This window comes from Natator depressus, chromosome 23 (genome assembly GCF_965152275.1).
Source record: "Natator depressus isolate rNatDep1 chromosome 23, rNatDep2.hap1, whole genome shotgun sequence".
NCBI classification, from domain to species: domain Eukaryota; kingdom Metazoa; phylum Chordata; order Testudines; family Cheloniidae; genus Natator; species Natator depressus.
The window spans coordinates 18019654-18034622 of NC_134256.1; the positions used below are offsets into that span (position 1 = coordinate 18019654).

The 14969-nt window shown below is 53.7% G+C and overlaps 1 protein-coding gene across 1 annotated transcript; it reads right to left on the bottom strand.

The window, feature by feature from the left end:
- Window positions 1-1254: 1254 nt before the first annotated feature.
- Window positions 1255-10721, bottom strand: LOC141976854 (uncharacterized). The gene is made up of 4 exons (XM_074938019.1): window positions 10654-10721; window positions 10086-10207; window positions 6613-7401; window positions 1255-1309 (listed from the first exon to the last, which is right to left on the bottom strand). Exons 1-4 carry the CDS (start codon window positions 10663-10665, stop codon window positions 1255-1257), a joined length of 978 nt encoding a protein of 325 aa, XP_074794120.1. The 5' UTR covers window positions 10666-10721.
- Window positions 10722-14969: the final 4248 nt, after the last annotated feature.

Here is a 14969-nt window from a genome sequence, read left to right on the forward strand (position 1 = left end):
TTGAACACAGGTTTGTGCTTCACAACTCAGTTGCTGGGTCAGTTACAGTGTGAATCCCTGACACACACACGTCAAGTGTTTGTTGCACACTTTGCCTGTGGAAGCCCCGGTGTGGGTGTGAGGTTGGTCTCCTGCCCCCTGCCCCTCACACAGACCCAGGGAGTCTGTGACAAGACTCAGCCTGGGAGTCTGGCATTGCTTGTCCAGTCCCTAGCTTTGGCCGCGGTGGCAGCCAGCCCACGGGCAGGTGTCCCTCGTCAGCCTGCTCCAGGGCGGTGACGTTTGGTTCACATGCGAGGGCAGGGGAGAGCCCAGGCAGAGTGGCTGGTGCCGCACAGGCCCAGCTGCTCCTGGCCACAGCCAATTTCCCTGAGCGCTTTGGGAGGTGAGTGAAGATTGTGCACTACGTGCCCCAAACTGCCCCACTAACGCAGCCCCTGAGCAGTGACCCCTCTGCTTATATCTCCGTTACAGCAGCTCGTCCCACAGCCACACAGTGCATGCACTGGCTCCATCCTCATGCCCGGACCCAGGAGAGTCCCTGTCGGTTCTGCCTTCCCTGCAGGTTCGGTGGTGCTGGGGATGGATAGTTCTTGGGAGTCTGTCAGGGAAGGTCGTAAATGGAGAGTTTTGGGCAGCATTGCGGGCAATGGGAAGGTGGGAGGGAAGCACAAGTCTTTCCCTGTCACTTCCTGATTGTGGGATTGAGTGATCCTTGTTTCAGAGTAACAGCCGTGTTAGTCTGTATTCGCAAAAAGAAAAGGAGTACTTGTGGCACCTTAGAGACTAACCAATTTATTTGAGCATAAGCTTTCGTGAGCTACAGCTCACTTCATCGGATGCATACTGTGGAAAGTGTAGAAGATCTTTTATACACATGGTCTCTGTGTATATAATGTCTTCTGCAGTTTCCACAGTATGCATCCGATGAAGTGAGCTGTAGCTCACGAAAGCTTATGCTCAAATAAATTGGTTAGTCTCTAAGGTGCCACAAGTACTCCTTTTCTTTTAGCGATCCTTGTAATTTTCCATGAAATAGAATTCCTTCTGATTGCTACAATCAGGGCCAGAGTAATCACTAGGCAAACTAGGCAGCCGCCCAGGGCGCCAAGATTTGGGGGCACCAAAAAGCGGTGGCCAAACATTTTTTTTACACTATTACTTAGGGGCAGGTACCTGTCAGTCTCCAGTGCTCGGGCCAGCAGCCTCTTCATCTCGGAGTCTCCCCCCGCTTGCCCGGGGCCACTCCTCCTCTCAGGCTCCCCGGCCGCTGCTGCTGAGGCCGCCCTGGAGGGCGCGGGTGGGGGTGCTGCGCGGGGGAGACGCAAGGGGCTGGGCTCAGCTGGGGCCCCGCACCTGCCAGCCGAGAGCAGCAGGAACCGGGCGCCGCTCAGGGGGAGCCGGGCGGCCCGAGCCCAGGGCAGCAGCAGCTTCCGCAGCAGCAGGGGCAGGCGGGGAGATGCATGCATGGGTAATATTGAAGGAATCATGTATTTACCTTAAAAGTCTGCTTTACAGACTTGGAGTAGAAATTAGTCACCAGGGGATAATGGCCCTTTGGGGCAAGGGGGATTTGTCACCCTGCCTAACCTGGCTGGTGGTGCAATACAAGGCTCAATTGTTTAGCTTTGCACAATAGTAAGACTTTGAATGGGACACCATCAGAGCAATGGCAAACAATTGAAATGCCTTAAAGGTAAAAAAGAAACATTACAACAGCTGTTACCCATTCTGACAGGCTGTTTATAATGCTAATTACTCGTTTTCCGAGGTTGTCGGGGTGGGGGGGGTGGAAATTTCACCTAGGGCGCAAAATATCCTTGCACCAGCCCTGGCTACAATCCCTTCCCTGCACAATGCCCAGATTTTAAAGCTTTATCAAGTTTCTCTTGTGTTTGATTAGAGCTGCCTTCCCGGAACAGAAACCTGTTTCTTCTCCTCTGAATTGTCTTATGAAGCACGGGCTTTAGCGACAGGCACCTGACCCTAGCCGTGGCCTTTGTCACACACCTGTCCACACCAGAGGATCCCTGCCTGGTTAACGAGCAGGTGAATCTGGCTCAAGAAGAGAAGCTGATGAAATGAACAGGCCTGTATGACTCACCAAGCCAGGGCAGGCCCAGGTTTCTGTCTAACTGGCTCTCCTGCCCCCTGTTCCCATCCTCCACCCCCAGCGCAGCACCTCAGAGCCTCCAGCCACTGACTGGAGCCTCGTCCCATCAGTCCGGGAGCTGCAGGTCCCCGTGGGGCGATGGGGCACCTACACGTCCCACTGCAGGTGGACGTGCGCCCAGTGCTGGAGCCAGAGCACTTTGCCCAGCAGTTTTTGTGGTGTGGCACGTGCCAGCCAATCTCATGGACCCTTCCAGAGCCCACAGGGCAGATCTGCCCCGACCCCCTCTCAGCACCCGCTGAGCTGCCCTCCCGTCGGATCCAGCCAGCGGGGGGCCGGCAGGAAACGTGCAAACTGGGGTCTGCCCAGTGTGTTTTTCGTGTGTCTACCTCACATCACCAGCAGATGGCAGCAGATGGCCAGGGTGATCCATAGCGAGCTGGGTGTCTGGCAAAGGCTGCCCTGCCTGGCTCCCAAAGGGGTGAGCTCTGTGCCAGGGTCTGGCCTCAGGGGGAGCCCCAGGCAAAAAGTGGGGGCCCAGGCCTGGCCCAATGAAGGGGGCACTGCCAGGGAGGCGTCCCATGCTGTGTAAAGTCCAGACGCTCAGACAGAGGGGAGGGAGACAGACACATGGACAGAGACAGGAGGCCCCAGGATGCTCTGACACTTTTATTGGTGTTAATCATTCAGGGTGGGGGGGGACTCCTCAAAATTAAAGGCCTTGAGAGAAGAAATGTCCTACTCCGCCCCCTAATCCCCTGCATCCCACCCATGTCCCCGAACACTCCAACGGTGCTGAGTGCCCCAAACCCTGACAGTGCCCGCTGCGCCGTAACCCCCCCCACCCCTCCGATGGAGCCTCCTAACCCTCCATCCCCCCTATCCCCGACGGCACCCCATGGCCCGCCATCTCCCCAACCCCCCAGCGGCCCCCTCAGCCACGCCATCCCCCACGCCCCCAACGCTGCCCCCCACCCCACCATTTCCCATGCTGCCCTTTTTGCCACCCACCTCCCCATCTCCAACGCTTCTGAGGGAGCGCAATGTCTGGCCGTTCCCCCAGGGTTACGACAGAGCCCTCTGCCCTGCCATCCACCGAACCCTCCAATGGTGCCCCCTGCCCCACCATCTCCCCAGCCCTCTGAAGGCGCCTCCTACCCCATTGCCCTTTCTGCCCCCCACCACACCATTTCCCTTGCTGCCATTGTTGCCACCCGCACCGCCGTTTCCAACGCTTCTGAGGGAGCGCAATGTCTGGCCGTTCCCCCAGGGTTACGACAGAGCCCTCTGCCCTGCCATCCACCGAACCCTCCAATGGTGCCCCCTGCCCCACCATCTCCCCAACCCTCCAACGGCGCCTCCTACCCCATTGCCCTTTCTGCCCCCCACCACACCATTTCCCTTGCTGCCATTGTTGCCACCCGCACCGCCGTTTCCAACGCTTCTGAGGGAGCGCAATGTCTGGCCGTTCCCCCAGGGTTACGACAGAGCCCTCTGCCCTGTCATCCACCGAACCCTCCAATGGTGCCCCCTGCCCCACCATCTCCCCAGCCCTCTGAAGGCGCCTCCTACCCCATTGCCCTTTCTGCCCCCCACCACACCATTTCCCTTGCTGCCATTGTTGCCACCCGCACCGCCGTTTCCAACGCTTCTGAGGGAGCGCAATGTCTGGCCGTTCCCCCAGGGTTACGACAGAGCCCTCTGCCCTGCCATCCACCGAACCCTCCAATGGTGCCCCCTGCCCCACCATCTCCCCAGCCCTCCAAAGGCGCCTCCTACCCCATTGCCCTTTCTGCCACCGACCACACCATTTCCCTTGCTGCCACTGTTGCCACCCGCACCGCCGTTTCCAACGCTTCTGAGGGAGCGCAATGTCTGGCCGTTCCCCCAGGGTTACGACAGAGCCCTCTGCCCTGCCATCCACCGAACCCTCCAATGGTGCCCCCTGCCCCACCATCTCCCCAGCCCTCCAAAGGCGCCTCCTACCCCATTGCCCTTTCTGCCCCCCACCACACCATTTCCCTTGCTGCCACTGTTGCCACCCGCACCGCCGTTTCCAACGCTTCTGAGGGAGCGCAATGTCTGGCCGTTCCCCTAGGGTTACGACAGAGCCCTCTGCCCTGCCATCCACCGAACCCTCCAATGGTGCCCCCTGCCCCACCATCTCCCCAGCCCTCTGAAGGCGCCTCCTACCCCATTGCCCTTTCTGCCACCGACCACACCATTTCCCTTGCTGCCATTGTTGCCACCCGCACCGCCGTTTCCAACGCTTCTGAGGGAGCGCAATGTCTGGCCGTTCCCCCAGGGTTACGACAGAGCCCTCTGCCCTGCCATCCACCGAACCCTCCAATGGTGCCCCCTGCCCCACCATCTCCCCAGCCCTCCAAAGGCGCCTCCTACCCCATTGCCCTTTCTGCCCCCCACCACACCATTTCCCTTGCTGCCACTGTTGCCACCCGCACCGCCGTTTCCAACGCTTCTGAGGGAGCGCAATGTCTGGCCGTTCCCCCAGGGTTACGACAGAGCCCTCTGCCCTGCCATCCACCGAACCCTCCAATGGTGCCCCCTGCCCCACCATCTCCCCAGCCCTCTGAAGGCGCCTCCTACCCCATTGCCCTTTCTGCCCCCCACCACACCATTTCCCTTGCTGCCATTGTTGCCACCCGCACCGCCGTTTCCAACGCTTCTGAGGGAGCGCAATGTCTGGCCGTTCCCCCAGGGTTACGACAGAGCCCTCTGCCCTGTCATCCACCGAACTCTCCAATGGTGCCCCCTGCCCCACCATCTCCCCAGCCCTCCAAAGGCGCCTCCTACCCCATTGCCCTTTCTGCCCCCCACCACACCATTTCCCTTGCTGCCACTGTTGCCACCCGCACCGCCGTTTCCAACGCTTCTGAGGGAGCGCAATGTCTGGCCGTTCCCCCAGGGTTACGACAGAGCCCTCTGCCCTGCCATCCACCGAACCCTCCAATGGTGCCCCCTGCCCCACCATCTCCCCAGCCCTCTGAAGGCGCCTCCTACCCCATTGCCCTTTCTGCCCCCCACCACACCATTTCCCTTGCTGCCATTGTTGCCACCCGCACCGCCGTTTCCAACGCTTCTGAGGGAGCGCAATGTCTGGCCGTTCCCCCAGGGTTACGACAGAGCCCTCTGCCCTGCCATCCACCGAACCCTCCAATGGTGCCCCCTGCCCCACCATCTCCCCAGCCCTCCAAAGGCGCCTCCTACCCCATTGCCCTTTCTGCCCCCCACCACACCATTTCCCTTGCTGCCATTGTTGCCACCCGCACCGCCGTTTCCAACGCTTCTGAGGGAGCGCAATGTCTGGCCGTTCCCCCAGGGTTACGACAGAGCCCTCTGCCCTGCCATCCACCGAACCCTCCAATGGTGCCCCCTGCACCACCATCTCCCCAGCCCTCTGAAGGCGCCTCCTACCCCATTGCCCTTTCTGCCACCGACCACACCATTTCCCTTGCTGCCATTGTTGCCACCCGCACCGCCGTTTCCAACGCTTCTGAGGGAGCGCAATGTCTGGCCGTTCCCCCAGGGTTACGACAGAGCCCTCTGCCCTGCCATCCACCGAACCCTCCAATGGTGCCCCCTGCCCCACCATCTCCCCAGCCCTCCAAAGGCGCCTCCTACCCCATTGCCCTTTCTGCCCCCCACCACACCATTTCCCTTGCTGCCACTGTTGCCACCCGCACCGCCGTTTCCAACGCTTCTGAGGGAGCGCAATGTCTGGCCGTTCCCCCAGGGTTACGACAGAGCCCTCTGCCCTGCCATCCACCGAACCCTCCAATGGTGCCCCCTGCCCCACCATCTCCCCAGCCCTCTGAAGGCGCCTCCTACCCCATTGCCCTTTCTGCCCCCCACCACACCATTTCCCTTGCTGCCATTGTTGCCACCCGCACCGCCGTTTCCAACGCTTCTGAGGGAGCGCAATGTCTGGCCGTTCCCCCAGGGTTACGACAGAGCCCTCTGCCCTGCCATCCACCGAACCCTCCAATGGTGCCCCCTGCCCCACCATCTCCCCAGCCCTCTGAAGGCGCCTCCTACCCCATTGCCCTTTCTGCCCCCCACCACACCATTTCCCTTGCTGCCATTGTTGCCACCCGCACCGCCGTTTCCAACGCTTCTGAGGGAGCGCAATGTCTGGCCGTTCCCCCAGGGTTACGACAGAGCCCTCTGCCCTGCCATCCACCGAACCCTCCAATGGTGCCCCCTGCCCCACCATCTCCCCAGCCCTCCAAAGGCGCCTCCTACCCCATTGCCCTTTCTGCCCCCCACCACACCATTTCCCTTGCTGCCATTGTTGCCACCCGCACCGCCGTTTCCAACGCTTCTGAGGGAGCGCAATGTCTGGCCGTTCCCCCAGGGTTACGACAGAGCCCTCTGCCCTGCCATCCACCGAACCCTCCAATGGTGCCCCCTGCCCCACCATCTCCCCAGCCCTCTGAAGGCGCCTCCTACCCCATTGCCCTTTCTGCCCCCCACCACACCATTTCCCTTGCTGCCATTGTTGCCACCCGCACCGCCGTTTCCAACGCTTCTGAGGGAGCGCAATGTCTGGCCGTTCCCCCAGGGTTACGACAGAGCCCTCTGCCCTGCCATCCACCGAAACCTCCAATGGTGCCCCCTGCCCCACCATCTCCCCAGCCCTCCGAAGGTGCCACCTGTTCTCCCCTACATCCTCTGCTCTCCCCTCTTCCCCCTGCTCTCTCTCCTGCCCCCTGCCAGGTGGGTGCAGAGGCTGCCTCATGGCTTGCAGCTCATCCAGGCAGGCGTTGGTGTCAGTTTTGGGGTCGTTTCCTCTGCAGTCCCTGCAGCCATTGGTGTCACAGCGCAGCAGGGGCACATTGGGCAGCCGGTGCCAGGCCTCCAGCAGGCTTTTGGGACCCAGGTCCCGGTCCTGCCGGTAGATCTGCCGGAAGACAAAGGCCTTGTAGTTGTTGTCGATGGGGCGGAAGGTGTCGCTCACCATCTGTAGGATGTTGCGGGGCCTCTTCACCAGCTGGCACGTCCCTGCGCAGGGCGAGTGGATGGTGAAGAAGATCAGGCAGCTTCTCTCGTTGTAGGTCCGGACCAGGAGCTTCTGAACGGGGCTGTTCTTCATCCAGGCAGCCACAATGTTTCCTTTGTCTGGGTCTTGCAGGCCGCCCTCTTGTTTGATGGCCGCCTGCATGTCCTGCAGCTTGTTCCTGGGCAGCACCTGTTCCAGACCAGATGGATTCTCACAAGTGGCTTTCTCCAGGCTGACGGCGAAGGCATATTCAACAGCCAACCCATCCCTAAGGGAAGGCAAAGCGAAGGGCAGTCAGGAGATGTGGGGCTCTGAACAGCTCTGCCCCCAGCTCTGAGCGGCAAACTTGGGCTGGGTCGCACATGGTGCTGTCACTGGCCGCTTCTAGGCTCTCAGGGCTCCAGCCCGGGTCGAGGGATGTTTGCTCCCTGGGAGAATGAAATAAACTTGGAGGGTGGTTTTAAGAAGAAACTGCCAGAGGTGCCCGCCGGGGATCATCAGCACGGTGTGAGATTTGGTCCGTCAGCTCCCCAGGGCTGAGCGTTACCGCTTGAGCTCCAGGAGCAAACTGGAGCTTTTATGCGGAGCCACCCCAAGAGAGGGACGTGACACACAGTTGGCCCCGGGACACACAGCGATTTGCTGGCAAGCTGAAGAATACTGGAGATGGGGGCTCCTCATTTCTCCCCCCAGCTCTGGGAGGGGACTGACTTTGGTTAAATGGCACCTATATGTGACACATTCCCTGGGAAAAGCTCTGTGTCTGCCCTCTTAGAGAGCTGGGTTCTCGTCCCACCTCTGCCTGAAGTGGCCTTGTGCAGCTGAACTGGGGAGGGTCGGGGGGGCTCATGGCTGGCTGAGGACAGGGCATGAATCTGCAAGGTCTGAGGCCTTTTTCGGCAATTAGCGGCGGGAGCCAGGAAACAGAGAGTCATGTCCTCACATCCCCTATACGTTATAAAATAACAATGTAACATTGGGCTGTGAAGGAGGCATTTCTGTCCTAATAGTCCCCACCATCACCAGCTCTTAAGATCTTTAAAGAAAACTTTGTTTGACAGCGTTCAGCGGTCTGGCAAGAAACCATTTATTAGCAGCTGTCATTGTTCAATTGATACTTCTATTGTTTTGCCCTTATAGTCCCCCACTTCTCTATTGTTTATCTGTATGGTCTCTGTCTGGTTCTTGGATGGTTTCTGTCTGGTGCATAACTAATTTTGCAAGATTTAAATCAACTAAGCTGGTGGGGTCTGATTGGGTAAAAAATTGTTTTGTAATGGGCTAGGGTTGGTGAAAAACACAATTTTGTAGTATTTTAGTTTACCATTGGGAAAGGTACAGCTAAGCAGGACTCAAGTTTCACTATATAAACTGGGGTCCAAAAGTAAGGAAGTTCTTTGGACGCTAACTCCAAGGCACAGCCCAAGATCAGAGCCGCTAGCCCTCAGCACCGTGCCAGCCCTCAATGCTGCAGCTGGAGCCCCAGATGACCTGACACTCACTGGCCACCAGGAAAAGTCCGTCTGCCTTATTGGGAGTGGTGAGCATCATCTGCTTCCCCTGTATATTCTGTTTTGGTAGCTGTTCATAAATAGAGGTTAAGGATATGACTGGGCAAGGCTCTTTCACTGGTAAAAGGCCCCGCAAACCTGCAGAAAATTACTCCCTGAGCCCTAGGAACTGGGAAAGCACGGGGGTGCCTAAATTAACAAGGTTACCTTGAGCCCACGGAAGGGTAAAGGGTGGTGGAGTGTGCAGGTAACAAATGAGTAACAAGGGCTGTGATGTGCACTAGACAGCAGACTTGGGAGCAGAGCTCCTGGTTCCCAGCCCAGTGCACCTTCGCCTTAGCTACCATCTACTGGGAGGGAATCTTGTTCTGGGTGGACACAGCATAGGCTTGGGGGAGCACAAATGTCACCTCTGGGGCAGGGTTAGCCCTGCAGATCTTTATCCTCTAAGCTGAGCCCCCACCCCCCACCCCTTCTGCAGCCCCCAACCTCCGGAGCAGAGGGTGAGAATGAAGCCAGGTTCATGGTGGTTTTCCTATTAGAGCACTATCATGAATATTCATGCTAATGCTCAGCCTCCCATGTCCAAATCTAACCTCCTCACCCTGATAATACTGAGGGGCACTTATCCTACAGGCCAGTTCTTTAAAGAGTCTTGGGTGCAAGGTATCTGGTCCTCATTTATTCCAAAGGGAGTGTATAGCAAGCACATGACTACTGCTGCTCAAAATTTTTCTGACAGAGCAGTTTTCCTTAGGGAAAGGCTGATTCAACAAAATCTGAACGTTCCAAGGGAATACATCAATTTTGTGTAATTTTCGGATGCAAAATGATCAGAACAATTTGTTTATATTGAAACATTTGGTTATGACTTTATTTTTTTTTACTTTTGTTATATTGTGCAGGAGGTCAGACTAGATGATCATAATGGTCCCTTCTGACCTTAAAGTCTATGATTCTATATTGCTGTTTATAATATACAGGTGAAAACATCTGGACTTTCATATTATATATTATATTATATTATATTTTATTATATTATATAGCTGAAATGGAAATATTTTGATCTTACTGAAATGAAATATTCAGATATGGTCCAACTGAAATCTATTTTTAATTTTTCCAAAACAAAATTTGGAATTCCCAATCCATAGAAGTTTTCAAATTTTAGTACCACTTCGGACTGAAAAGAAAATAGAAATTTCAGAATTTCTGAGGGAATTGGAATTCCAGTTTCCAACCAGTTTTTCACAATAGTAATGAGACCCCCACACCCCTGTACCCCAGAATCACCCTCCCAGCTCCAAGCCCCAGCTCCCCCTGTACCCCCGAATCACTCTTCCCAGCTATGCCATGCACTGAGCCACCAATGCCATTTCCCCCTGGGGAGGTCACAGGGGTCACAGCCAGATGGGAAATGCCCCACTGGGGTCTCACTCACTTATCTACATGATCCACAATCTCTCTGAGCGCCGCGGGTTTGGTGCTCTCGACAGTCTCTGTCCCGAAGCAGAGAAGAAGGGGCAGCAGCAGGAATCCAGCTCTGGGCATCCGTCCTGGCACCTGCACAGAACCCCACAGCATCAGCACCCCTGAGCCTGGGCACAGACCCAGAGCCCCCCAACCCACATCTCCTAACCCCTTATGTGCCACAGACAGGAGAGGAGTCAGGGGATAACCCCCTGGAGATTGATGGGGTGTGGTGTGAATGGCAGACAGGTCTTCCTTGGGGCTCTATGGGCCAGGAGGGGGGGAAAAGGGGGACTCACGTGGGATTCCATAGGGCAGGAAGAGGTGGTGGGGATTCATCAGGGTTTCCATGGGGCAGGAGGCAGGGACAACTCACCAGGATTTACATGGAGCAGGAGGTGAGGGGGGACGCCTCACCAGGGTTTCCGTGGGGCAAGAGGAGGCAGGAGGGACTCACAAGGTTTGCCCTGGGGCAAGAGATGAGGGGCAGTGGGGATTCACCAGGGTTTCCATGGAGCAAGAGGAGGTGGGGGACTCACCAGGGTTTCCATGGTGCCGGAGCAGGAGGTGCCGTCACTCACTGTTAGATGCTCACACCAGATCCCCAGTGATGGGCTCTCAGCTCCCAGCACCTCTTCTTATAGCCCCATTCTTCCCCACCCCTCGCATGCTGCAGAGGGGTGGTGCCCACTCCTGCTGTCCCCGTGACCAGCCCAGGGGCAGGGGAGGTGGGACTCAGCTACTTCATTCAATATTGCCTTGAAAGGAAACTCCATGAGGCTGAGCCAGGGGGGTGGGGCAGACAGGGGAATGGGATGGGAGATGGCCAGGGGCAGGGCAGACATGGTGGCGGATGGGAGGTGGCGAGGGCACTGGGGCCGATGGGGAGGGGGATGGGAGGTGTTGAGGGCCAGGGCAGATGGGGGTGAGGGATGGGGCCTGGTGAGGGCCAGGGCACACAGCAGTGCGGGATGGGAGGTGGCGAAGGCTGGCCAGGCAGACTCCAGGCTGAAACATTGGCCCCATCCGGGTGGGTTGGTTTGTCTCATGCTGGTGGTGACAGGGTGAAGTTCCTGATTCTCCTCCTCATGAGCAAGGCCAATAAAGCTTCAGAGCATCCCGGGGCCACACATCTCTGTCCCTGTGTCTGGTGCTGTGGCCCTCTGTGCTCCAAGCAGTACCCTGGCATCCCCATATTTACCGTGGTGATATAATTCGGCTATGTTGTGTACACAGTGTGCCTTGTGAGGTATCAGGCTTGATCTGTTGAACAATAATGTCCTGGTGGATTGATTGTGTTGTCATTGTATGGGAAGTTATGAAGTTTTCCTCGGTGTGTGTCACTGGAAGATGTTGTGAGGTTGGGAGCAGTGAAGAAGCCAGACAGTGCTGATGGCCCATTAAGGGGAATACACTCCCAGGGACTATCACGTGTGTACAATGAAGGCTTCTCAGAGGGATCCTGTAGACGATGGACACAGTTTGACTCATGTCATAACAAAAGGTCTTTCCAGCAAGCTGGAAGACCCTATAAAGGAAGGGACGTGACTTTTGGCCTCTCGCCCCCCAAAACTAAACACCTGAAAGCACTTCTGGAGAACAAAGACTGTGAACAGGGGAGGTGGCTCCAGGCTGCAAAGGAGAATCCCAGCCTATGTACTAAAGAACTCGACCATCTATCGGGTGTAGCCAATGATTTTAGTTTGGTATTCATTTACTGTGTGATGATATGATTACATTCTATATACTCATTATATGTTAATCAGAATTGATTTATAGGATTATAATAGTATAAGATTAAGCAATATTTCAAGGAACTAGGTAATAAGTCAGACAAGCTGAAACACAAGAAGACTGTAGGCTGAGGCCTGCTGAAAGACTTTAGCTTAGCTATTTTAGGCCTTGGATACAAGTTGGCGACCTAAAAATGACCTGATGCCCTAAAATTCTAAGAAAAGAGGCAGAAACTGGTAATGTTGCGAAAGTAGAAGTGGGAAAGTTAAATTTAAATCATAAAAATGCTGTAACAACAAAATGTGCTTTTAACACGTGCCTTAAACCACAAGACAAAGGCAGTACTTCAACCTACCCAGCCTATAGATTTCGGGGTCCTTCGTGTCTCCAGGGAATGCACACCGATAAGAAAGAGAGGGACGATGCCGTCATGTACATGTGCAGAATGTAAGTGTAGACAGAATCCCAGTATCAAAAAGGGTGCCCAAAGTAGGCAAATTGAGCTTCCTTTGGGAAACTCCAGCAGGAACCACTCCCGTATTGATAATCAATCCATGTGAGGGCCGACGGAGTTTGAGAAGGCCGACAGACTCTAACACCATCTAGGAGGATGTAAGTATGTTTATAGTTATAATTCGTGCATGGCACATATCTTTATTTGGAATTATATGTCCTGTAACTTTTATGATTTTATTGGCAACTTTAATAAAACTACTAAAAGATTGTAATTTTAATTGTATGTGTTACTTACCTATGGTTTCCTGTGTTCCTATGGGCCCAAGATCTAGAACAGAGACAACTCTGTTGAACTTGAGACTGTAGCCACCAGAGCTGAACCCAGGGAAATGTGACTGACGTTAAAGAGAAAGAAAGGCTACAGATTTGGTGCCGAAACCCAGGACCATAGAAAACACATGAAACCATAAAGAACATGTGCAACCATAGTAAACACAGAAACCCAATAAGAATCAAAGGTTTTCAGAAAAAAAATTATATATATGTAGGTGAAAAGTCATACCAGGAGACTTCCTGCTTTTGCTTGCGCCTGCTTGCATTCTATGTTTGTCTGTGTGTGTAATGTTGTAAAAACTGAGCTCAGGGCAACAAAATAGGAATTGCAATTGTGTAACAGATCCTTGAACTCACATATGGGTAAAAGCCCCCTATCAGGTGTGGCAGAGTGGGTCGGACGGTTCACCGTGATTTGTCAATAATAAGCAACAAGCCCCCCCCATATTAGTTAATAAGCTCCCCAAACTTTAAAGTCCTCTGGACCACACCACCGACGGAGGATCAAGGAAAACTTTGTGGGGTTGCCTTGGTCACTGCCCCTCCTCTCGGTGTACTCCAGCTGTAACACAGCTGAAGGAGAAGTAAGCACCACAAGCCCTTCTCAATTTAAAAATAAAATAAAATCCCAGTAAACATTTTAGGAGCAAGGAAGGGATGCCTGCCACTTTTCCAAAAGAAATATGGAACAAAGTAAGTCACCCAGTCAGGCATTTATTGCAACAATTTCAACTCACAAAGGTCCTGGGAGGCCTTTGGGCGAGACTACATTAAACCCCATGGGAGAGCATTAGTTAAAAACCAGCTACTGCAGTGCTTGGGGCCCCTAGAGATCCCTGAAATTTACTGTATTTCCTCTTTGAAAAGGAAAAGGTAAACAAAAAAACAAAAAAAGGCTTAAGAGGTGAAAGAAATAGCCCCGGACTGTGTATACATAGCATGTAATAACCTATGGAAAAGATTTAAAAGAAAGGTAAAACAACTGGAGAAGGCAAAACAAGCCTTATGCAAAGAGCAGAAGACTAGTTACACATTGAAAAAACAACTTAGTAGGGTAAAGGAGGTAAATCCTGAACTCCTTAATCAAAGGAACAGTTTGGCAAGAGACTTAAGCTACAGTAAGCAACAACTGCAAGAGGCTGGTTATAAAATGATGATGTGAAAAAAGAAGCCATGGGGCAGGAATATTTGTTTGGGCAAGAAGTAAAAATAGCAGAGCTAGCTCACAAAACGCAGGCACTAAAGCAAACTTGTGACATTCTGGAGGATATGTATTAACAGGTAATAGATATTGAAGGTGAAAATGGACAGATCCCTCAAGTAAATGTGGAGGATAATTGCATGGAGGTGAAGTTGTCACCTGTATATGTTGTAAATATAATTCCAGATATTCCGGTGGCTACGGTGGAACCTGGGAATGACCAACCCACAGCAAGCGGAGGTAGAATCTCACCCCCACTTACCAGAACATAAGAACATAAGAACGGCCATACTGGGTCAGACCAAAGGTCCATCCAGCCCAGTATCCTGTTCTCTGGCAGTGACAAATGACAGGTGCCCCAAAGGGAATGAACAGACAGGCTATCATCAAGTGATCCATGCCATGTCACCCGATCCCAGCTTCTGGCAAACAGAGGCTAGGGACACTATTCCTGCCCATCCTGGCTAATAGCCATTGATGGACCTATCCTCCATGAATCTATCTAGCTCCCTTTTGAACCCTGTTATAGTCTTGGCCTTCACAACACCCTCTGGCAAGGAGTACCAGAGATTGACAGTGTGTTGCGTGAAAAAATACTTTCTTGTGTTTGTTTTAAACCTGCTACCTATTAATTTCCTTTGGTGGCCCCTTGTTCTTGTATTATGAGAAGGAGTAAATAACACTTCCTTCTTTACTTTCTCTATATCACTCATGATTTTATAGACCTCTATTATATCCCCCCCTTAGTCACCTCTTTTTCAAGCTGAAAAGTCCCAGGTTTATTAATCTCTCCTCATACAGAAGCCGTTCCATACCCCTAATCATTTTTGTTGCCCTTTTCTGAACCTTTTCCAATTCCAATATATCTTTTTTGAGATGGGGCGACCACAACTGCACGCAGTATTCAAGGTGTGGGCGTACCATGGATTTATATAGATGCAAGAATTGCCTCTCCTCTGGTGGATTCCATGACTAGCTGCTCCAAGAAGCAGTCATTTAAGGTGTCAAGAAACTTTATCTCAGCATCCCTTCCTGAGGTGATATGTACCCAGTCAATACAGGGATAGTTGAAATCCCCCATTATTATTATTGAGTTTTCTTATTTTAATAGCCTTTCTAATCTCCCTGAGT

What these genes read in the sequence shown, in the direction of transcription:
- LOC141976854 (XM_074938019.1), bottom strand. An exon ending in ATTGTGGATCATGTAGATAA is followed by an intron (nt 7,402 to 10,085) that starts GTGAGTGAGACC and finishes GCCTTCCCTTAG; the next exon opens with GGATGGGTTGGCTGTTGAAT. An exon ending in CAATGGCAGCAAGGGAAATG is followed by an intron (nt 1,310 to 6,612) that starts GTGTGGTGGGGG and finishes TCCCCCGCGCAG; the next exon opens with CACCCCCACCCGCGCCCTCC.